This window comes from Camelus dromedarius, chromosome 21, assembly GCF_036321535.1.
Source record: "Camelus dromedarius isolate mCamDro1 chromosome 21, mCamDro1.pat, whole genome shotgun sequence".
NCBI lineage: Eukaryota > Metazoa > Chordata > Mammalia > Artiodactyla > Camelidae > Camelus > Camelus dromedarius.
The window spans coordinates 17,542,126-17,568,362 of NC_087456.1; the positions used below are offsets into that span (position 1 = coordinate 17,542,126).

The window sequence follows — 26,237 nt, forward strand, 5'->3', positions numbered from 1 at the left end:
GAGTTTCCTTATCAAGTAAGGAGGATGAGATATGTGAAATATCTACAAATATAAGTAAAGTTCCAAAGGGGAACAGGTGCTCAAATGAGGCAATAAACATGATGTCAATATGTAAGCAATGTTTTGGAAATAATGATTCCACTTACCATTCTCCATCATCACATTCAGAGACATTAATTTTAGAATGACAAAAATACTACTAATGTGTGATCCTTGCAAGAAGATAGACGTATTTTATAAGAATAAAAGAATGAGTGAAGATAAGACATGTAGTTTGCTTTCAGCACTGCAATCCAAGTAGCAGTGTGAAAGAAATAAGCAGAAATAGAAAATTCAGTTGCCAGCCAATTAATTCCAAAAGGAAATTCATGTATATTTCTATACAGCAGAATATGTCCAAGTGTCAAAAATCCTTGGAGGAAAGCTGAATTACAAATCTCACATCAAAAACAACAGAGTTGGCAAAAGCAAGAAACTCTGGAACACTATATTCCTCCGTTGCCTCAGAGTGAATATAAAGATAAAAAATAAATGCATTTATACATAAAACATGTAAAGGTACATAAATGAAAATGATCACTGAAATATTTTCTTTTAAATACATATCATCAGATAGTACAAATGCAAAAAAAGTTTAAAGATTAAACTGCTCTGTTTTTCAGGAAGCAAAGGAACCATGTCTATTAGCAGGATGGTAAAGAATGAGTTCAAATGAAAAATATTTCCCATAAGCTCAAAAAAGCATTCTTTTTAAAAACACTGATAGAAAAACCATTTGCAGATAATTTATTAGGAAGGAAAGGCAATACAGGGAGATGAGGTTGTTTCCAATCATCTTCTAATTAAGTGAATTATTTGGCCTTTTGAAACATCTTTTCAAATATTAAATATTGATGGGACTCTTCAGGTGCTATAATCAGTTTTGTGGCAGTACCCTGAATAAGAAGCAATCATAAAACTGTTTGCTCTTAGGTTACAGAAGAATGGGACAGCAACACCTCTGTAATCAATTGTGTAGAACAGAGTATAGAAGACATCACGCTCCATTTAAAAAAAAAAAAAGTAAAAAAAAAAAAAAAACTACACAGAAGATAGACAGAATATCTAACAAAACAATTTTCAATATGAAACTTATCCTTTATCCTTTTCAAAATCTATTTAGTTTTTCTCACCCCTGAAAATGTAAAGTGTATCAGAAAACTACATTATCAAAGCAATAATTTTACATGCTATCTGGAGGAAAAGTTCGCACAGGATTCTTAATAACCTAAGTCACATTTAAAAAATTTCTTTATTGAAGAGTTCATTTATCTTTTTCTTAATAAAATGTCACTTGGACTTACAGTGTTTATTTTAAAAGCCGGTCATTTAAAATTTTCATGAGAGTAAAAATGCATTAACCACTCTCCTTATATTAAACTCATTAATACATGTTTTTATTTTTTCACATTGATTTGTTTACTGTGCATAATGTACTATACTTGATCAACTCCATGTAGTAGTACAATTGGTTTATAAACCTACCCTACTCCTCTATCTGCCCATCTGTCTATCTATCAATATTATCTATCCTCATGCAGTCATTCTTTTTGCTTTCCCCAACCTTACAGGTAACAGAGTAACACTGAGGACAAGGAACAGTAGTTTCCTACCACCACCTGAATATCCAGATAAAATGATGTGGCTGAACTATGAAGCAATAACCACAAAAAGCAAGCCCAGGGGTATAACATTTACCAGCCTCTTGTCACTCATGATTCAAAAGAACATGTTCCCAATTTTCCTCCCTTGTGAAAAATACTTCACAGTAATATTGACATACTTTTAACATGTTTTCACATTATTACACATTAAAACAGCAGAAATCAACAACTGAGCATAACTATTTTGAAGGTTATCATTTCCAAAGTTGGTCCTATTTCAAAACTGCCTTTACTTCAAGAACTAGAAACCTGAGATTTACACAAATTGATAACCTGATTTATCTAGAAATCAGTTATCTAACAATGTTAGGCAGCACAACAGAGTAGAAAGCAGTCAGTTATAAATCTAATGATTATGGCCAGGCAGCCTGGTTTAGTGGAAAGCAGGGATAAGATAAGACCAGATAAGTCCGGTCTCTCTCAGTCCTTAGTCCTCATTTTTCTCATCACAAAATAGGGAAATAACATCCACCCATAAGATTGCTGTGAAGATTTAGTGAGCCATGTAGTAAGTGAGATAATACTCAGAGAAAGTCTGGCACTACGTAGGCACACAAATGAATTTTCCTCCCCCAACTCTCCAACACAGCTAACTAGGGAAACAAGAAACTAAAACCAAAAGTCTAACTCTAAAAAAACCAAGACAGATATGACAGCAACTATACTCTCATATTTGTGATCTTTACTACCAGGGAAGTTCCTCACTGAGAACCGTTTTTGACTATTTACTCAGATCACATGTAGCAAATCTGGAGGCGATGTAAAAGTGGGGGTTAAGGTCAGACACAGTGCACTAAAGTAAGAGTCAAGTGGTCGAGATAAAGACAAAAACAAAAACAAAAAACAAGAGTAGACACATGGCTCAAAAACGTAGTTCAGAATCATTCAGTATACGGGGCAAATAATTTCACCTACTTCATCTCCCAATGTACGTATCACACTGTACACTGGAATGTATCATAGTTCAATCACTGATATTCATAATGATGCTTCTGAGTCACAAAGCAAACATTTTAATTATATTCAGACTTTTTTGCTTAAAAAGGCAGTGATACGGGTAATTCATTTAGCAGATATTTAGGAAATAGTTAAGCTCTTAAAAAAATGTCAGTTGTAAAAGTAAGGTTCAGCCATCTGGAAAATTTATTATGTAGAGAAATTCATTTCTCTGAAGATGATAAAACTAGGTCAAGTGTGGACCTACTATACTTGGGAACTGCAGGCCTACTGGACAAATTATTAGGGGTCTTCTACATTAATATAGAAAAATGAAACAGCTTTCCTCTCACAACAATGACAAAACATACTCTGAAATTTATGAATTTAACATTCATTTAGCTTCAAAACCTATTTTGTTTATACTAAACTATATACTAAGTATACTAATATTTTGTTTATACAAATATTTTGTTATTAATCTCAATTGCTAGATATTTTAAAGTATTTAACAACTGATTATGCTTGAATTAATTATGTTTACCTAAATCAGAACAGCAATATCCTTAAGTTCTTAAGGTATTTCATGACTGTATAACCTGCCAGGGCAACTCATAACACACAATCCAGAAAAAATGTTCCCTTCATTCTTCTGGACTAAACTAAATGAAATATTAAACTATTCTGAGATGACAAAGACTATAATTATGAAGGCACGTTCTGTTTAAGATATACATCTAACCAAGCATATTCAACTACTTCAAATTACAAAGACTAGGAAACCCCTTTTACTAAAAAGGAATTAAAACTCAAAAGTTTCCAAAAATTTAGTTTAATTAGGTTAAAAATCAACGTAAAAGAACCAAAAATCTACTCCTCATAGTTGTACACACCTTTTCAAAATGTATGCAACACTTAAAGGCCTTTAATTGTAACCTAAAAAACTGTTTAAACCAAGTTAGCAAGTAGAAGAGCATACGTGAACTAAAATGAGAACAAATTCTCCTTCTTAATATAAGGACTCATAATATTCCCAAAATTTCAGAACCTGCCTGTGCTAATACTTGCTTCTAGGGTCTTTTAGGCTTTAAGGTAAATCTGTAGGACATTCTATATACATGGACCCACAGAAAGGAACCTAAAGAGTTACTAGGTAGTAGATAACCTATTATCCTTTCTGGAATAAGTATGAAGATTTTACATTCTAAAAATTGGTAACCAAGAAGCAAACCACTTTTTGTTTTTAACAAAAAAGCATGCTTAGAGCATAAATAACAATTTTTATTTCATCATTTGAAACATTAAAAAAACTTTAATTTCAAAATGATCAAATGAAATAACAATTAGTATATATTTTAAAATTTGATACAACAAATCTGCTGGCATCATAAATCATTTCAGATCAGTAAACTGTTTCCCTCATCCTATATTTTAAAAAACTACAGATGATAAATTGGAAACAATAACCTCCTCATACTAACATAAGAAAGCAAATGAGAATCTCATCAAGGCTTTTAATCAGCTGAATCTCACAGGGTGCTATAAGCTATTTAACTCAAGATGTAAATCACTTAATTCCTTCTAACTCAAGAATAATCCCAAGATTATAAAACAGGGCTTTTGTCATCTGGCAGAAATGACAATGCGACAGGTCACACAAGCTGACAATCATTTAAGGATTTAGTTTCATTCACGTAGAGGAAATTACTGCTGGATGCTTCACAGTTTGAAATTTATTTTATTATGCTGAGGTGTGAGGGATCAATTTTTTATGCTAATTTGTTTTTGAGTGTTTAAATCTTTGTACTCTATGAAGTATATTCTTTTGGAGTGATTGTGTGTGTGTGTGTGTGTGTGTGTGTGTGTGTGTGTGTGTGCGCGTGCTTGTGCGCGCGCGCGCACGTGTAATCATTGCTGAAACAGCAACTGCTTGTGGTTAAGAGCATGGACTCTAGAGTTGGGCTGCCCAGGTTCGAATCCCAGCTACCCTATCTGTTAGCTGAGTGACCTTGGGAAGTAAATTCACATCACAGTGCCTCAGCTTCCTTATCTATAAAATGGGGGAAATAAAAGAAAGTACCTTTAGGTATTGCTGTGAAGATAAAACGATTAAATATATGTAGGGCACTTAGAAGAGTGTCTACATAAAGTAAGCACCACTGAAGGGTTATCTATTATTAATAAATCATGGTTCTGTCTTCAGTACAAAAATTACATTTATATTTCATTGTATTCTAGAAGTCATGTATTTCAGATTTCAAAAGTTGTTTTATGTGTAAGGGTGGAAGGGTAGATCTTGCATGGCTAGATAAAATGACTATCACAATTATTTTCAGAATTTGGCAGTAGTTACATTCTGCTGTGTTCCTTTTTAAGTTAACCACCTAATAGTCCTTTTCTCTTTATCTCTCTCCCCTTTCTCTCTTTCTCTCTCCCTTCCTCTCTCCCTCCTCTCCTCCCCTTCTATCTCTTTCCCCCACCCTCTCTTCTAACTGGCTCTAGTGCACTATGATAATATAATATGTGATCCTTGAAGTAAGGAACTTATAGTTTAGATGAGAAAGCATACACACAAAATACTAAATGAAACTGTGTCACATACTAGCAATACATACACACAGACACATCTTTTAGAATTTTTCCATCACCCGATATATTATGTGTACAGACGTCTGTGGGAAAAGAGCAGGCAGGAATTAGTACAATCCACGTGGGGATCCACTGGGAGAGCATTAAACAACTGGGAGGGGGACATGAGGCTAAGGAAAGTGCAGCAAAATCAGAATTTTGACATAAAATCTATTTGGCAAGCAAAAGGAAACTACTTAAAACAAGGAAACAAAGGATAGCTTAGATGTGGATGTATTATGCGAAAGGAACTGCAGGAGGGTTAAAACTGGAAACAGCTCAATTATGATTCAATGAAAAAAAGGGCAATAGAAGTAGTAATATATTAGATGAGGTGAAAGGAAGGGATGACACAAAGATTTCAAATAAAGCAGACATTCTTGACTGCCTTCCAAAATCCATTTCCTGTTCCTCCCTCCTAAAAGAACTCCAACATTCCTGGGTATCTACTCTTCCTTGATACAGATGATGTGCCTTAGGGGAAATCTAACCCCACATTTAGCTTCTGGATGCGTAAGACTGGCTTAAGGATAACTTCATTACCCTTGCCGGGGACTGGTTCAGAAACAAGCAGGTGACCTACTCCTGAACCTCTGAGGCCAGTGAGATCAGAAATATGTTGAAAATGTTGGGGAAAGGTTCCAGGGGGTCTTCCAGAAGCAACTTTTGCTATTTCCCGCTGGATGTGATCAAAGTAGCAAGCGCCTTGACTGCTCCTGGCAGGCAGTCTGTGGGTATGAGGGGCAAGTCCCTCAGTATGCAGCCACCATGGACAGGAGGCTGAGAGCTGGAGAGAAAGCAGCTAGCGGATGACTCCACTGACCCCGCTGCACCAGTCAGTCCTGAAGAGGTGCAGGTATTTAAGCCAGTGGATCTCCGTCCTGTTTAGTCTCAGGTAGCAGTTCTGTTATTTGCATCTGAGGGTATGCTAAATAATACTATGTTTCTGAACGTTGGCAAGAAGAGAACATCGTGTTGGCTACAGAAACATGGAAACTGGAATGGGAATTTATTTACAAAGTTGACAACTTCAGTTTGGGGCATTTTAAGGTCAAGTAGATAAGCTTTCTTAGACTTGTATCCTGGTAAAATCAGAGCATATCGAAGAACTAGTGTTCTTATTCTCCAGCTAAGAAAAATGTCTTGTTTATCTTGCAGAACTAGGGTCAAAAGCAGAAAACTGAGAAGCGTTCTGATGGAATCTATCCTTGACCCAGAGTCAGAGGTGGCTTTCCATGCTGCTCCCTGGTGCCTGTATTTAATTCCATCAGTTCTGAATCCTTATCTGTCATTATCACGGAAACTGGCTGCTCCATTCTTCGGTGTTGATATCCTTGTCAAGTCCTCATGTGACAGACAATCAACACCTCTCTTTATTTCCTGGAAATCTTGATTTTTCTGGCTTTTCATTTACTTCATTACTAAACTCCTCCAACAACAAAACAGTTCCTTGACTATTAATCTGAGAATGTGACCCATAACTATTTCTTCATTCTGGCTTCTGAACAGCTGATCTTGTTGCTACAATATCCCAATAAATTGGGCACACAAAGATTTTAAAGAAGTTTCAATTTCATACCACATTTCTGAACATAATAAAAATTATTCATTTAAAAATATAATTACGTGCTTGTGAATCTAATGAAAACACACAAAAATAGTTTGTATCTACTGTTTTGGTCTAATTGAAACATTTTAACAATTATTTTAAAATACATAAAATGCCCAATTATATTATTAATGTATATACCAAGTTTTAACACTCTCATAAATAAGGCGGGAAAATTTTTAAATTAATTTTTTTTAATGGAGGTACTGGGTACTTGAACCCAGGACCCTGTGCGTGCTAAGCATGTGCTGTATCACTGAGCTCTACTATTTAGAATATTTTAAGTAAAAGATATTTACAAAGATATTAGAATTAATATTTTATGAGAGAATCATTCATAATAAATAAATTTAAATTAAAATAATGTCATTAAAACATTCAACTATTTTTTATCATATTAAAGAACAGTAGCTATCTCTTTTAAGGGTAGGCAGATTTTTACTTTGATAATAAGTTCTTCCTAAAATATCCACTTAGCATCTACAAATCCCAAACACCCAATTTATCCCTCCTTACTTCCTTTCCTCCTGTAACCATAAGTTTGTTTTCTATGTCTGTAGATACTAACTGCTATATATAAAATAGATAAACAACAAGGTCCTTCTGTATAGCACAGGGAACTATATTCAATATCTTATAATGGGTTATAATGAAAAAGAATCTGAAAAGGAATACATATATATTTATATATTCATACATACATATATATATATACATATGCACTACCCAATCACTATGCCCTACACCAGAAACGGACACAACATTGTAAGCTGGCTCTACTTCAATTAAGTAAAAAATAAATAAAATACCCAGTTAATGTCATAGTCTGAGATGTATTTTACCTGATGTTCCAGTTTCATGATTTTTTTCTTCAGGTTTGCCATTTGACTTGAAAGCTCTTTGCTCATCCACCTCATCATCCCCCCACCATGATGGCTGCCCATATAATGGAGTGCCACGGGGCATAGCAGAAGTATCTGGAAAGAGGTGGGAAAAAAAATCTGTCTAAAGCATATGAAACAGAAAAAAAAATACGCTTCTGCAGAATGCTGGAATTGCCTGGTTGATTTGTCAAATGAAAAACAGTACATCTGACCCCTGAACAATGCAGGGTGAGGGGCCTCAACCCTCCCTGCAGTTGAAAGTCCAAGGATAACTTATGGCCAGCCTTCTATAACCACAGTTCCTCCATGTCTGCAGTTCCGCATTCACAGATTCAACTAACCATGGATCGTGGAGTATTATAGTGTTTACTACTGAAAAAAATTCTCATTTAAGTGGACCTGCATGGTTCAAGCCTGTGTTGTTTAAGGGTCAACTTAATAATCTAGATTGCTGAAAAGTACTGAAAAGTTGAATAACTTAGTATCTGTGTTAGGACCTCATTCAAAATTGGACATGATAAAATAAATGAAATTCTGCACTGGCAAGTAACTAAGTAATGTAAACTGACCTAGCCCAACAGCTTTTTGTTAAAGTGTAATCAATTCTTTGGTATATAGAAATGGCACATTAAGTCTAAAAATGAATGACAAAGCTAAAGTAAATTTTGGTGTAAGTGACCATTTAAAAAATTTTTGATAGCCTAAGGACACTGCACAGTAACCAAATTTAAACTAGTTTTTAACTTGACTAATAGACTTATATTTGAGCAATTTGGTAATGTCTAGCAGTTTTAAAAATTGCTTTGTATGAATGAGATTATTCATGTAAAACATTTTTTTACATTTCCTGGAACATAATAAACGTGATAATAATTATGATCAGGTAGCCATAATTAGAAATTTCATTTTCATTCATTTCAGTCATTATAACCCAGAAGAAAAAGCAGACAAACATGAAATAATAAAAATACTATAAGGCAAACTGTATTTATTTTCCTCAAATATTTAAACATATTAAACATACCTACATACAACTGCCACAAAAGTATGTGTTTTATAATACTTGCTAATAAAGCACTGCTGCATTAAAACCCACTCTGAAACTGTCATTATTATCATTACTGTTTTTATAAGGACGTGGCTAAGTTTTTTAGATCAAAGCATGCAATTTCTTCATAATCAAGCATAAACATGGTATTTTCAAAGAGGTTAACTTACCCATGGCTTTTTCCTCTGATTTTAGTGCTTCTGCAGCTTTGTGCTGCACTTCTGTTGCAGTATCTGCTACCTTTGAATCTATGCTTTTGGCACATGCAGATTTTGATAATTCTGATTCTGAAGATTTTTGGGATAATTGAAGCTGAATGGTAAACTTCTCATGCTATAAAACATTTTAAAATGGAAGTGAAACACCCATGAGTGAAATCAACCCTAGAAAATGGTAGGTTTACAAAAGAAATAAGTAAAGACTCTTTACCTTGAGAGCTTCTTCAGGGACCCTCATTTCTCCTCGTACTACAGTGAAAAGATTTGTATGTAAACGGGGCTAAGGAAGAATATAATTTCAAAATTCTGATCATCAAGTTTAAAATGATCAAAGGTAACAGAGAAACTGACCTATTTTCAACAGGTAATTATAGCAGAATTACTATATTTTTCCCCTTGAGTTAAACGTTAAAATATGCTCACAAATATAAAAATTTTCATTTTTAAATCCTAGATAAAATCTTAAAATCTAGCAAGTAATTCTAAACTTAGGTAATCACGGACTTCAAATGTAAAAAGAAGTATGTGATCAGTGATTACTCAACAGTAAACCCTGAAGGAATTTGATGACTCAGACTTCACGAGCATTGATAAAATAAAGTTCATCTTGAAAGTGCAAAAGAAATGCTGTAATTAGGGTCTTTACAGGGACCACATTCCCCTTCCCCCCATGAACTGTGATCAGGGTCATATTACATTATCAAACAACTAATTCTATACAGATTAGAACCAAGTGCTAGATATAATGAATGCTTTCATTATTATGCCCAAAAGAACAATGCCTCTGTTTATTAAAAAGATCTTTCACTAAACAGTAGGGGTCACATTTTCCACCCTTACTTAACCCCATAATGAAAGGACTTTTATAACCACATACTAAATTCTAGTCCTCTTTACCAATTTAGAGTACCTATGACTTCAAGGGTAGAAAGCTGTAATTACTAGAACCACTTGGGGGGAAATTAGACTTCACATATGTAACAAGCAATAAACTTGTTAAGGAGTATTTAACCCGTATTTCTAACTCATTAAAATAATAAAACCTCAGAAATTTTTTAGAATTGTAAAGTACCTTGGGGAATACTGTATTAAATTCCATTAACCTGCCTTCCTGTTCTGCAGGTGAGGAACTTGAGGACTAGAGGGGCAGAACCCAAGGTAACAATCTAGTTAACTGAATACCAGTCCAGAGCTTTACACTTTACACTGCTTCCTGTAACTGTGAAAATAAATTCAAATTGACCTTTTTTGTTATGTACACATGCTCATACACATTTTCTGGTATATATGAAATATATACCTTCGTATATATGAAACCTTGGTACATACGAGACCGTGGCATATATATAGATTTAATAACTATATTTAATAAAAAAATTAAAATATAATAACTTTGTTTTACCCCCAAGAAACTCATTAGTAGCTGGAGAAGATTCACAGTATTCCTACATGTTCAACAGAAAACACAGCAGCTTAAAAATACTGAAAAGCCATTTCTATTTTACCAACGGGAAACAAATGATTTTAGCCTGCTATGAGTGTTTTCTGATGCTTCAAGTTTCTCCGGGGAGTGCTTGAAGGCTATTCCCCAAGGCCAGTCTGGGGGTATCCTCTTGAGATTCAGACTTGTATAAGAGTAGGGAAAACTTACAAGAGGGCATAACTCAGGTTCAAACACTTTACCTTATTAAAAAACTCTGTGAGTCCAAAGAACTCAAGAATGCTCTTGTTTATGACATGAATTTGCCTGAGAACTCAGGCATGGCTATGAGATTTTGAGACTGCCCTGATCTCAGCTTTTATTTCCAAAGCCACTATCTTCCCGGGTAACTGTTTTTAATTTGCTAGTTCAGAAAAATAACAATCTAAAATACAATTACTTACGATGTCAGTAAGTTACAAAAGTAACCCTGCGCCCAGCAAGTCTATCAGAGCCATTTTTCCAACAGCATTTGCTCATTTTGTGTTTCTATCACATTTTGGTAATTCATACCATTTTAAGCATTTTCATTATTTTAGTATTTGTTACAGTGATCTGTGACCAGTTATCTTTGATGTCAGTATTGTAATTGTTTTGGGGTGCCATGAACCTCACTCATATGAGACGGTGAACTTCACGGACAGACGTGCATGTTCTGACTGCTCCAGCTGGCAGTTCCCCATCTCTCTGCTCCCTCTCCTCAGGCCTCCATATTCCCTAAGACACGACAATACTGAAATTCGGCCAATTAAAAACCCTACGACAGCCTATAAATATTCAAGTGAAAGGAAAAGTCACATGTCTTTCTCTTTAAACCAAAAGCTAGAAACGACTAAGCTTAGTGAGGAAGGCATGTCAAAAGCCAAGACAGGCTCAGAGCTAGGACTCTTCCGCCAAACAGTTAGCCAAGCTGTGAATGCAAAGGAAAAGCTCTTGAGGGAAATGAAAAGTGTTACACCAGTGAACACACAGATGATAAGAGAGCAAAATAGCCTTACTGCTGATACAGATTAAGTTCGAGTGGTCTAGACAGAAGGTCAAACCAGCCACAACATTCCCTTAGGCCAAGACCTAATCCAGAGCCAGGCCCTAACTCTCTTCAATGAAGATTGAGAGAGGTGAGGAAGCTGAGGAAGAAAAGTCTGTTAACGAGCAGAGGTTTCCCAAGGCTTAGGGAAAGAGTCCGTCTCAACAACACCAAAGTGCGAAGTGAAGCAGCAAGTGCTGATGTAGAAGCTACAGCAAGTTCTCCAGAAGCTCTAGCTCAGACCATTAACGAAAGTAGTGACACTAAACAATAGATTTTCAATGTAGGTGAAAACACCCTATGTTGGAAGAGGGTACCAACTACGACTTTCATAGCCAGAGAGGAGAAGTCAATGCCTCGGCTTCAAAGCTTCAAAGGGCAGGCTGACTCTCTTGTTGGGGGTTAATGCAGCTGGTGACTTAAGTTGAAGCCAGTGTTCACTTACATTCTGAAAATCCTAAGGCCCTTAAGAATTATGCTAAGTCTACTCTGCCTGTGCTCTATAAAAGGAACAATAAAGCCTGGATGACAGCATATCTGCTTACAACATGGTTTACTGAATATTTTAAGCCCACTGATGAGACCTACTGCTCATCAAAAGATTTCTTTCAAGCTATTACTGCTCACTGACAAAGCACCTGGTTACCCAAGAGCTCTGATGGAGATGTACAAGATTAATGTTCTCATGCCTGCTCACAGAATCCATCCTACATCCCATGGATCAAGAAGTCACTTCAACTTTAATGTCTTTTTATTGAAGAAATACATTTCATAAGGCTACAGCTACCATAAATAGTGATTCCTATGATGGATCTGGGGAAAAATATACTGGAGAACTTCTGGAAAAGACTCACCCTTCTAGATGCCATTAAGAAAATTCATGATTATTGGAGGAAGTCAAAATATCAACATTAACATGAGTTTGGAATGCATAAACTCAGCTGATAAAGCAACCGCAAAGTATGAGGATGGACTCCAATTTTGAAAGAAGTTCTACTGTGGGTAAAATGCTGTGAAATAGCATTGAATGCTACAGAAATACTGTTCATGAAAGGAAGAATCAATTGATGTGACAAGCTTCACTGTTGTCTTATTTTAAGAAATTGCCACAACCAACCCAACCTTCAGCAACCACCATCCTGATCAATCAGCAGCCGTCAACATGGAGGCAACACCCTTCACCAGCAAAAAGATTACAATTCATTGAAGGCTCAGATGATGGTCAACATTTTTTACCAATAAAGTAGTTTTCAATTAAGGTATACACATTTTTCAAGACAATGCTATTGCACATTTAACAGACTATAATATTGTTTGAACGTAACTCTAATATATGCACCGGGAAACCAAAAAATTCATGTGACTTGTTTTTTGCAATGTTGCAGTGGTCTGAACCGAACCCACAATCTCTCTGAAGTACGCCTGTACTTAGGGGAAAATGCATAGCAACAAATGCCTATATCAGAAAAGAAATGTCTCAAATGAATAATCGCAGTTTCTTCACCTAGAAAAAATTAATAAAGACAGCAGAAATCAAATAGAAAACCATAACAGAAAGATTCAATTAAACCAAAAGCTTGGTTTTTTGAGACGAATCTTTCCATTTTCTCCACTAAATTTGCTCTCCCCACAGAATTTGCTGTCGGTTAATGGTGACTCCATTTTCTGTTTAATCCACTGCAAAGTCTTGGATTCATCCTTGACTGTTCTCACTTACTCTACATCCAATCTGATCAGGAATATTACTGGCCCCACCTTCAAAATATGCATGGAGCCCTACCACTTCTCATCCCCTCTGCCTCTGTCCCCCTGGCCCACACCTCCGTTACTGCTCACCTGGAACCACTGACAGCCTCTTAACTGGCTTCCCGCTTTTCACCCCTGCTCACTTCCACCTTAGTCTTTAAACAACAGTAACCAGAGGACCATTTTAAACATGTAAGTCATTATCATGTCACTCCTCTGAACAAACCCTCTAATGGCTCCCCATTTTACCTAAAATAGAAGCCAAAATTCTTCTAGTGGCCTCTAAATGGCTGATACATTCTGCCCCCCAACGCCTCCTACGGTTCACTGGCTCCAGTCACACTGACTTTTAATGCTCTTCCTCAAGCATGTCATACATGCTCCTGGTTTCACTCTTTTGCACTTAACTCATCTATCTGCCTGAAGAGCAGTTTCTCCAGATTTATCCACACGGCCAGCTCTTTCATCTTCTCCACAACTTTGCTCCAAAGCTGGCCTCTCAGTGAGGACTTTGTGAATAGCCTTTTAACAATTGTTACCTTCTCAGTCCCCACCACTAGCCCTCTGTATCCCATTCACACTTTTTCTCCAAAGAACTTATCACCCTCTACTATTCTTTTTATGTATGCTGCCAGCTCCCTCCAACCCCACTAAAACGTAAGGCCACAGAGACCGAGGTATCCTCAGTACTGTGAGTCTACGCCTGGCACACAGGAGACATTTAATAAGTAACTGTAAAACGAGTGAACTTAGGCTTCCATATCTGCTACATTTCTGGCCACCGGGAGAAGTATTAGCTCTTTTTGAAGTTTATCTTGATTACTGCAGCACTTTATTATACCTCCTAAATTTGCAGTCATTTTTTAAAATTTGGATATTTCAGGACTTGCTTTTCCAAATCACTTAATTTCTCTAGTTAGAAAAAATACTTTTGGCAGATAAATTCTGCTTCTTAGTCAGAAATTTTCTGACTTAGTCAGAAATGGTAAAATGTTCTTTCTATTATTTTGGCAGTTTAATTAAATAGAGTAGTTTTCAACTCTAAGGTGTAACAACCTATAGACTAGCTAATTATGAAGCTTAATTTTAATATGAATAAAGCACAATAATTATTTCAGTCTGGTATCAGAACAAGTGAATAGAGAAAATTTGTTTTTAAAATTTCATCCTATATAATAAAATTTCTGCCACTGTAACAGCCCAATGTTCATTTATACAGTGCTCAAAAATCATAAGCAATATGAAATGCTATTTTTAAATAATAAAATCAAGTGAGCCTAAACTGAAGATTTCGACAGTAGTCCTGGCTCAACACTGGCTTACAACTCTGAAAAAATCCCCTTGGAACAAAACTGTTCATCCCACCAGTTTTCGACAGACACATGGTGAGCTCATGTACAAGGAACTGTTAAGAAATCATTATACAATCTGCAAAAGCATGATAAGTTGTTTCTCAATAGTTTCTTCTTGATTTAAAATTCAAAGTAAATTTTACAGAGTTTCACTGAAATTCTCTACTGTTTTCTCATGTTTTGAAACAGTTGATATCAAATGGATTAAGGAGCTACTTAAATTCAAAATATACTTCTATTTATTTTTTGAAGAAACTTATGCTGGTGGACAATGACCCATGGATCAAGGTTTTAGTGCTAATTCTCAATAATTTTATGTGATAACATGCTTTAAAAAGGATTTAAAATACACAACTCAAAAGCATTAATGTTTAATGGTTTCATTTTTCACATGCTGCTTTGGCTCTGTAAGTATAAGGGTTATATGAGGTGCTACAAAATGATTTTTTTTCATAAATTTTAAGTTAAATCTAAAATAAAAACTAGTCATGCTCTAACAACCATTTTAAAGTGTTAGTACATTTACCTTATCTAAGTATCAACTCTACTTAGCTGAGACTACACTTCCTCTGCTAGACTGACAATACATTTGATACATTCCTTAATATCAAAGTCCAGTTAAATATATTAAATGAAAAAAAAACCCTAAAAAAAATCCAGTATGTGTAATACCTATATTTTAAATATAAACAAGCTTTTTCTATAAAGCTTTTTGCCTTGTATGAATAGAATTGTTTTTATTCTTCTGTCATGTCCCTTTTCTTCACTAGTGATTCTTTACCAATAGAATATCATCATGTCTTTATTCAGTTCTTAGAATCCTATTTTTAAGCAGAAGAATTTTAAATACACACTAAATGCATAATATACTTAATCAAGGTGTGTGGGTCTCAGAAGACACAGGATACTGAAAAATTTAAATAGGCAACAGTGATGGAATGCATAAAATGGAGTAAAAGTGAGGACAGAAGGAAAGGTAGGGTTAAATTTTTTAGATTCCTCTGGGAGGTAGATATGTGCCATTATCATTTAACCAAAAAAAAAAAAAAAAAAAACCCTGGACTGGGCTACTATTAAACACTCTCTTGTCCTCTCCTCAGTTACATTCTTTGACACCCAAACTGCATATCTAATAGCACCACAGGGAGACATCTATCTAAACTACAAACTAGAGAGAGGAGAACAAAAGAATCCATCAACTTTTCCAGGATTATTTTTAGGAACAGGCTTACTAACCAAAAAAATATATATATATTATTTTTAAACATGTATTTTAAGTATGGAAGGGCAGAGACTCCTAGCATGCCTATATTATGACCCAAGAAATGTTAATTTACACCAGAGTAAAGATTTTTGAATAAATTTAATAAATGTACAAAATCATGTAAGGATATCATATCCAAATCTCAGCTTATCTTCAAGTTTCAAGGTGATGTAAGTCTGTTCTGGAATCCTTACATCATTCACAAAAGTCTACAAGAGAAAAAAAGTTGTTAAGTTATATACAAAAGTACTATTGTATTTCAGACAAGCAAATACTCAAATCTGATGATACTTTAAAGTATACATCATATGGTGACTAACACTAATTTGTGTATTATGATAAATGTGCTTTGCATCCTATAGGCTAATAAATGATTTCATACTAAGCCCTTTATTACTGTTACTAGTAACATACAAAGAACCAGGCTGCAGTTCTGCTAAGTCCATGCTGCCAAGACAAATTTAGGTACCTAAAAATGATGCCAAAGGAAAGCTCTTATCCAAAGCTAGAAATTATAAAGGGTAAAATATTTAGCTCTCAATATATCATCAAGGTTTTACTGGATTCAATTTTTGCTTTTTTGGACAACTGTAATTGTGAAGATTGAGATTTCATTATTTTTATTCTTAGAAGTTCTCCAAAGAACAAAAAGAAAATTTACTTAAAAAATTAAATTAAACCCATTCTATTTTAAAATTGTCATATGAGTCCTTTGACTGTTTTATGAATTTAAAGTACATTATACATTTTAGGACCTCTATATGAATCTATGATACATATAAGATACATCATTTTTCCTGTATCTTGAAGCATTCTGTTTCATCATCATCATCCCATAATTATTTCATCTTATCAATTATTTTTTAACTATGCTGAAAATGACCAAAATAGTAACAGAAGAATAGAATTACCTAGAACATCTTTATCCAACAGAAGCATATTGCAAGCCATAAATGGAAGCTATACATATACTATTAAATTTTCTAGCAGGCACAAAAGGGAAATGAAAGAGGTGAAGTTAATTTTAATAATAGACTTTTAATTTAACCCATAAAACCAAAACAGTACTATTTCAACAAATAACCAACATAAAAATTAACAAGACATTTTGCATTCTTTTTTTTTTTTGTACTTTTTTTTTTTAAGACCAGTCACATTTTAAGTGCTCAAAAGCCACATGTGGCTAGAGGTTGGTGCAGCAAACAGCACAGAGCTAGAAGGATGATGTAATCGGGAAATAAATCATCACTATTGCATCAACCTTCAGATTTCTTACTACATTACCACCCAAAATTGCACCATCTTTCCAAAAAGATATAAAAGACATATGGAGACACTATCTTCTCCCCTCCCCACCTTTTTAAAGCTATCAAAGAGCACAAATGAGAATTCAGAATTTTTCATTTAACATCAAGGCAGGTATCTATACAAAGGTAACTAGGAGGAAAGAAATAATGTAGAAATAAAACTATTGAATCGATCTTGTAACTGCTGTACATTTTACAATTAAGGAAGAAAGAAGACAACTTTCCTCTTTTAAAAATTTTAAGCTTTCAAAAGTCTTAAAAATAATGCATCTTGACAATGCAAGAGCAAGAAAAACTAGAAATAATGGTAAGCGAGAACCAGCTAGAGATGCACATGAAAACTGGAATCAACATGTATAAAATGAATATATATCCTGGAGAATGCATGACAACTGATGAACAGTTAGTGGCATTCAAAGAACAATACCCATTTTATTATGTATCTTTCCAAATCAGGAAAACATGGAATAAAAATTTGAGTTTGTCATGTCTAATTTTTAATTAAAATTTCAGGTTGCTTTCTCATTATCCTTTAATTCTTACTTGTGTCAACTATTTGTAGAAAGACTTAAAAGTATCCATTGGACATAGATGGTATGTACTGATGACTATTTTTCCTGGCATACTGGAAGTTAAAGACCTAGAATTCGCTAGATTCATAAAGCATTGAATAATGTTATACTTAATTGCCTGGAATGCAGACATCATATAAATACCCAGTAAGTTTTTTATTTTGATAAGGTGAAATTTTAAAAATTACTTTACGTGTTCCTTTTGAATTTTGTTTTTCCCATCTTTTATTTTATTGGATTTGAGATGGCCATGATACCTTACTTGGGAAGTCTCCCTCCATAATGAGGAAATTTAGAAGGGTCCTGAATGTCATACAGTAACATACATAAGGGGATTGTGCTATCATGTTTAAATTCACAAATACGTATGTATAGCTGACACTTTGTAATATGTCACAGGATATCAAAATCTACCAAAAACAAAACAAAACAAAATTAGAAGTTGCGTCTTATTCTAGATACAAGGAGAGAGTGGAATACTGCTAAAACTCAAGACCACACATTAGTATGATTTATGAGTAATCCTAAAAAACAAACTTCCAACATGCTTCACAGAAAAGGCTGAAATGTTAATACAAATAAAATTCAAAGGCTTCAGGCATTTATAAACTCTAATTTCAGGTTCCTTTCCAAAATGAATGTTTTAGCGTTTCAAAACTTGTATCTTGAGTTTACCAAAATATTCTCTATTAATTACAAAACAAAATCTGAGGAAAAGGATGGAAAAGAAAAGAATAAAAGAAAAGATGAATTAAGTGATATTTAGTATGCAGAAGACAATTAGGTACACAAGTATGAAAGATGCCATAGTTCTAAACCAATTTTATTTAAAACTGTCTCAACCCCCAAAATCATACTTACTCAAAAGAACTAAGCTGACACATATGAGATCCACTTAAAGCTTACTGCTCAACTCTTTTAAATATTAAACACCTATTGTTTTTAACATATGTACTAAGTACATTCAGAGATTAAGAAATATATAATTGTAATATGCTGGAATTTATGACAGAAATAAACCCTAAAGTCTAAAAAAGGCTTAAGAAATATAAGACACAAAGTTTCAGCTCACAAAAATGTAAGCGAAAACATCTGGGGGCAAAAAGTCTTCTGATAGTCTAAAATTACAAAAGAAGGAGAGAAAATTTTAAGGAGCAAGAGGAAAAAAATCATTTTAATAAATCAATTATGAAGCATTTTAATAAATTACATATGGAAAGAAAAATAGGTTTTGTCTCTTGTGTCAACATCATTTGATCACACCTCTACCTGGCAGGCAAGGCAGATGAGGAAAATGAGGGACAGAGTGAAGTCACAAGCAAGATCTCAGAGTTCAGAAGCAGAATTACTGGGATTCAAATTCAGGTCTCTGAACTGTAAATCCCATGTTTTCTCCATATCAAGAAAGCTTGGGTACCCAAACCAAGCCAGCTCCCCAAACTCCTCCATCTAAACCACTAACCTCAGGAGAAGCAAACTGAACCAAATACATATTTAATTTATATACAAATAAATTACATAATGACAGTATAAAATCATATAACCACCATATTAATTCGTTAACATTAATGCTCTAGGAAATTTGAATGGAGTATCCAGCAGCACAGCCACCTCAGTCATGCTGCCAGTGACAAAAGTCTCCTCTTCTCCTAACCAGCCCTTTTATACCTTCCCCACCCTATGCCACACTGGTCTGATGTTACAGGAACGCTGGTGTGAAAGGGACATGGCAGGGGCTGGACCACGGTGCTGAGGTGGAATGGGGTGGGAGTGGTATGGCAGAGGCCATGGTGGCTCTCAGAGGTGTAGGTGCCCCAGTGGATGGAGGAGGCAGGAAGAACTGAAGGCAAACAAGGGCACTCAGAGAGAGAGAAGCTTCAAGGGGCTTGCGGGGAAACAGCACATTGTAACATCAGCTGTAGAACCAGTTCCAGCTTCCCCAAGCAGAACAGCCTCATTTCTGGTAATAATAACATCAAGTGCAGATCTAGGTTAACTTGGGAGTATATTTTAGGGTAGGATGAAAGGGAGTAAAAGTGGAAGTGGTCACAGGTGGGTACAGTTCAGGTGGTGAGTGTTATCTAAAAAAATTCAATTCAATATATATATATATTCAATAAATATATATTCAATGAATAGATATACATTCATTGAAAAGTATGTAGGCTATAGGATGCTAAGCTTGTTTTAACTACTTTTCTTATGATAATTAACAATAGTAACTAACACTTACTGGGTCCTTATTATGTACAGTTATAGGCATTTGAAATTATTAACTTACAGCTTTACAACAACCTGAGAGGAGTACCATTTTACTGTTTCTATTAAAAAAAAACTGAGGAACTGAAAAATTAACTAACTTGTCTGGGATTACATTACTAGTAAGAATTCAAGCTGGAATCATAACCACTACATTTTTTTTTTAAATTGAGATATAGTCAGATTACAGTGTGTCAATTTCTGGCATATAGGATACTGTGTCAATCATACACATTTATACATATATTCGTTTTCATATTCTTTTTCATTATAGGTTACTACAAGATACTGAATACAGTTCCCTGTGCTATACAGAAGAAATTTGTTTATCTATTTTATATATAGCAGTTAGTATTTGCAAATCTTGAACTCCCAATTTATCCCTTCCCACCTCCTGTCCCCCCACTAACCATAAGTTTGTTTACTATGCCCATGAGTCTGTTTCTGTTTTGTAGATGAGTTCATTTCTGTCTTCTTCTTCCTCTTTTTTTTTTTTTTTTTTTTTTTAAGATTCCACATATGAGTGATATCATATGGTATTTTTCTTTCTCTTTCTGGCTTACTTCACTTAGAATGATGATTTCCAGGTCCATCCATGTTGTTACAAATGGCATTATTTTATTCTTTTCTTTTTTTTTTTTACAGCTGAGTAGTATTCCATTGTAGAAATATACCACAGCTTCTTGATCCAGTCATCTGTTGATGGACATTTACATTGTTTTCATGTCTTGGCTACTGTATTTAGTGCTGCTATGAACACTGGGGTGTGTATATCTTTTTGAATTAGAGTTCCCTCCAGATATATGCCCAGGAGTGGGACTGCTGGGTAAGTCTATTTGTACTTTTCTGTAGAATCTCCATACTGTTTTCCATAATGGCTTCACCAAACATAGCCACTACATTGTGTCCCTATCTGAAATTACTACTTTTAACCTGATGCTCAACTTTTAGAATTATATGAATATTAAGAATATATAGGCTGTAAATAATAGTCAACAAGTTCTCTTATGAATAAAATGCATGATAGCTGGTAGTTCACAGACTTTAGCTACCAAAGTCCATTCTGGCATATTTCCTAGGCTGTCTATTTGGGTAATAGTACATTTATCATTTGTGTAATGTTCTGAAGTTCTGAAATAAGCACATACTCACATGTACAATTACATTTAATCCTCATAACAATACTACAAAGCAGGAGTTACTGCTTCACTATTTTAAAGCTGAAGCCAGGTAACTAAATTCTTCATTGAGTCTTCACATTCATAAACTTCAACTCATTACATTTTTGTATGACTTTGGCAACTAATATGAATATATAAGAGGAAACTGAATTTCAGAGATTAAGTAATTTATCCAAGGTTATAATGTTAGTAAATTACAGATAGATTCAAATCTAGGTCTAGATTTCAAATTCAAAATGCAGATGTTGCTCTCTGTGAGTTACTGGATTTCAGACAATTATTGAGTACAATCAAATTATGAGAAAGGTCAGCCTAGAGAAAGTTAGAAATTAATATTTCACTGTATTTTTAAATAACCAACATCAGTAATTTTTATATTTGATCACAATCTTTTAAAAAACTAAAACACTGTGATATAATTTTCACTTATTATTTTTCAAGACACAATCCAGAGAAGCCTAAGAACAGCACTGTGGTCAAGATGAAAACTTCTAGGCTTAAAAACAGAATATAACATTATTAAAATATTCCACATATAGGAGTGGATTAAAAACTTTATAAAGTCCTTCATACAGAAAATTAATTCAATTCCATTCAAAAAGCTTTGTTGGGTTCACACACTGTGGAGAGCCTTGTGCTTGGCACTGCAGTGCATTTACAGAAGCAAAGGGCACTTGAAGTGTTCAGAGGCACATAATCTAAGCACAGTGACAGATATACACAAGCAGATTTAATACAAGGCTGATAAAAGTACTGAAAATAGAGATTAAAACAGAAGTTCATAGGTCTAAACAAGGAAGACAGTAACTGTTAAGTAGGACCTGCGAATCAAAATTGCTTACTTCCATGCCTCTTGTTAAAACAGTTTCCACCTCATCTGCCTAGTTCTTTCTACTTTAATCCATTCAACATGTTAACAACATGAGCAAGTTGACATTCTTAAATACCTTTTCTTTGCTCCCTTTAGGACTATGTGGAAGTTGGATTTACTTTTAAAAATAAGTACAACTCTTATAAACAACAAGGCAGATGGAAGGACTACTAGGCTGCAGAAAATGTAACAAATTATTTGGAGAAGGAGACAGGATAGTAGGAAAACTACTGTTTTGGGGGTTTGGCAAGGGAAAACGTGACGGAGCATGAATCTGGCAAAGTGGGTGATGCCAATGTGAGGTATTTCAGTTCAAACCCAAGAAATTAAGACTTAATTCTTTGTGCTGTAAGAAACAAAAAAGATGTGAATAAAACTATCAGAAAAACGCCTACAAAAAAAGTATCTCAATGAGTAAACATAAAAGTCCTTTAGGGAACCCTCCTACACTGCCAGTGAGAATGTAGATTGGTGCAGCCACTGTGGAGGACAGTATGGAGGTTCCTTTAAAAACTGGAAGTAGACTTATGATGTGATCCAGCGATCCCACTCCTGGGCATATATCGTGAGAAAAATAAAATTCAAAAAGACACATGCACCCCAATGTTCACAGCAGCACTATTTACAATAGCCAAGACATGGAAACAACCCAAATGTCCATCAACAGATAACTGGATAAAGAAGATGTAGTACATATATACAGTGGAACACTACTCAGCCATAAAAAAGAATAAAATGCCATTTGCAGCAATATGGATGGACCTGAAGACTGTCATTCAAAGTGAAGTAGGCCGGAAAGAGAAAAAAAAATGCCATATGACATCATTTATATGAAAAAATCTAAAAAAATAATAACATTAATAATAAGGACACAAATGAACTAATTATTATTTTGATTTCTTGAATATGTGTAAGCACATTTGACTGTCCTTTATGATTGGGTTACCACATTCTGTTGATTCTTATTTTGTAGTTGGTTTTATTCCTTTGATAACTGTATAAGTTTAAAAAATCTAAAGATTTAATCTGTTCTTAGAAACAATAATTAGTACATATATGAAAACTAAAAAAAGTGCAGTATACTGTTCGTATTTATTTACATGCAATATAATGTGTATGTGCAGTCGAACTATAATAATTCTACATTAATAAAACTGGGAAAAGAAAAAGTCCTTTAGTAACAGACCAATTCAGAACAAGAAAAAAAAGTTTCACCTTATTTGCCAAATTTCTGCATAGGTTTTTCCATATAATGTTTAAAGTATATTTTGAAAAGCAATAGCAGTTAAAAGAGTTGAGATACATTTAGTTTCTGTTAAATTTGTTCTAAGAATCTCAACAGCACAGATATGAACAAAATTGTATTTGCTATGTTAGCAAAGCCATAAGAAAATTGAGAAGAAATAAGAAATTATTCAATACTTCAGCATTCTTTTATTCTGCAGCTTCTTATAGTCTGTCAGTGTAGAAAGATCAAATGAGAATCAGGAAAAAATTCATTACAGTAACACAAAAATATCTTCAATATAGGAATCCAAAGAAGCAATGATTAACACTAGTGTTAAGACCACATATCACATTTGTTAAGGTAAATGGATGTGTTTCACTCTTTTTTTACTCAAGTACAGAATTTCCTCCAATCATCTGGCACAAAACATTTGCATTTTTATTTTCTTAAGTTAACACACACTTCTCTGTCTCCCAAAAGTGCTTTTTTGTATTCTTACTGTCATGACTTTTGACTGTTTTCTCGCATGTAAATTCAAGCCATTCAGTGAGGGCAAGCTTTCACCTTATCTCCTTAAAAAAGGTTTGTTTTTTTTTAAACCATAAGATAATAACAACCAACCACTATCTGAATTCCTGTAAGTACTTATGGCATATATCATTTCTTGGGAACGTGAGCTAAGTTCATATTCTATTGTATGGTCCTCAAAGTGCTATTATACCTACCAAACATTTAAAAGTGAATGCAGGGGATGGGTGTAGTTCAGTGGTAAAGCAAATGCTTAGCATGGATGAGGTCCTGGGTTCAACCCTAGTATCTCCATTAAAAATAATAACAATAAAATAAACAAATGAAAAAAATAAAAGTAAATGCAAACTAAAGAAAAAGAAATATAACACAAACAGGAAATGTAATCTGATTTGTTTTCTTACAATATTAAAAAAATTCAAAAAAGGCAAAAAGCAAACTCTTAACTTACCCCATTGAGGCTGCCTAAATCTTTCACCAAATGTTCATCAGTGGAGGCATCGTAGTTGATTACAGCATGTTGCTTATCCACACTACGGGACTGAAAGAAAAATTTTCAGTTAATACAAGAAAATTCTAGAATAATAAAACCAAAGATTTTTGGCCACATACTTCATATTAATAGTAGACAAACATAGGGAAATAGCTAAGAAAAAGTGGATTAAGTGAAATTTAAACTATTACTATTCAACAATAGACTTGTCATTACTTCCCCAAAAGGAAAGCGGCCAAAATTTTAAGATTCTTTTCTAGCAAAGCCACATGTTCTACTTTTAAGAGAATTGAAATCAGCTAACATTATTGAATGTATCAAATAATAATTTTTTCATAATTCAAAATTCTTACATGGAAATCATCTGAATTATAATGTTTTATATATAAGAAAAATTACCCTATAGAATTTTCATCTTTCAATATTAAAAACTGTAACATACATGGTTTAAGGAGGTCAAAGATTAAGAGAAAATGGATACAGTGTGATACATTCTTGAATAAAATTATCCTCACTTAAAACATGGGATCTAAACCTCAGAGGAGAGCTCTAAGAGAGAAAAGGAAAATCAGAAAAAGGAATTAAAACAGCAAACTGATTACACTCTCTCTCTCCAGAGCTTACTGAGTTATCTGCAGATAAAAGTAGTTCAAAGATGAACTACATGCTTCTGGAAATTTTTTTCACTTCAAAAGCCAGAATTTTATAACCAGCATAAACATTTCTATTACATCAAAAACAACAAAACACCCAGAAATAAACTTAATCAAGGAGGTTTACCTATACTCCAAAAACTGAAATGAGACACAAAAAAACAGAAAGATTCCTCGTGCTCCTGGATTGGAAGAACGAACCAAAATGGCCACACCATCCAAAGCAATCCACAAATCCAAAGCAAGCCCCGTCAAAATACCCATGACATTCCTCACAAAACTAAAACAAACAATCCCAAACCTTGTAAGAAACCACAAAAGACCCCGAAAAGCCAAAACAATCTTTTGTAGGTCTTTTCTTTTTCTTCTTTTTGTTCTCTTTTCTTATGGTTTGATGACTAGAAAAGGTCCTTTAACATTTGTTAAAAAAAAAAAAAAAAAGACTGATTTTGCTTTAAATGTTATAAAGGCATTGTTTCAATTATGATACCTGAATCAATTCAAAGATATTTCAGAATTCTTTCTTTCTTTCACTGTGGTAAAATATATACTACATAATATCTGTCATTTTAACCATTTTTAAGTGTACTATTCAGTGGCATTAAAATTTACAATGTTGTGCAACTAAATTCACAATGCTGTGCAACCATCAGCAATATCCATTTCCAAAATGTTTTCATCACCCTAAACAGAACCAAACAGAAACTGTAAGTCCCAACCCTCCTTCCCTCCTAACCCCTAGTCACCAGTAACCACTCATCTGCTTTGTGTCTCTATGAATTTGTCTATTTTAGATATTTCAAATAAGTGTAATCATACAATATCTTCATTTGTGTCTGGCTTATTTTATTTAGCATAATGTTTTCAAGGTTCATCTATATTGCAGCATGTATGAGAACTTCATTCGTTTTGATAGCTGAATAATAACCCATTATATGTACACACTGCATTTTGTTTATCCCTTCATCTGTTGTTGGACACTAGGGTTATTGTCACCTTTTGGCTACTGTGAACAGCACGGCAATGAACACTGACATACAAGTATCTGAGTCCGAGCTTTCAACTACTTTGGGCATAGCCTACTAGTGGAATTGCTGGGTCATAAGGTAATTCTGTTTAGCTTTTGAGAAACCACTGAATTGTTTTCCACAGTGACTACACCATTTTACATTCCCACCAGCAAAGAACAAGAATTTCAGTTTCTCTACATTCTCACCAACACTTATTTTCCTTTAAAAAAAAAAAATCAG

General features: G+C 34.2%; 1 protein-coding gene across 11 annotated transcripts in view; it reads right to left on the reverse strand.

The window, feature by feature from the left end:
* Window positions 1-26,237, reverse strand: part of CEP170 (centrosomal protein 170) — a 100,734-nt gene that overhangs the window by 52,552 nt on the left and 21,945 nt on the right. For all 11 annotated transcript variants that reach the window (XM_064477216.1, XM_064477224.1, XM_064477223.1 and 8 more), the window contains 5 exons: window positions 24,293-24,382; window positions 16,023-16,104; window positions 9,238-9,293; window positions 8,979-9,141; window positions 7,719-7,853 (listed from right to left, as the gene is read on the reverse strand). In XM_064477216.1, coding sequence (XP_064333286.1) covers window positions 7,719-7,853; window positions 8,979-9,141; window positions 9,238-9,293; window positions 16,023-16,104; window positions 24,293-24,382 — 526 coding nt within the window. The remainder of the gene's footprint in view (window positions 1-7,718; window positions 7,854-8,978; window positions 9,142-9,237; window positions 9,294-16,022; window positions 16,105-24,292; window positions 24,383-26,237) is intronic.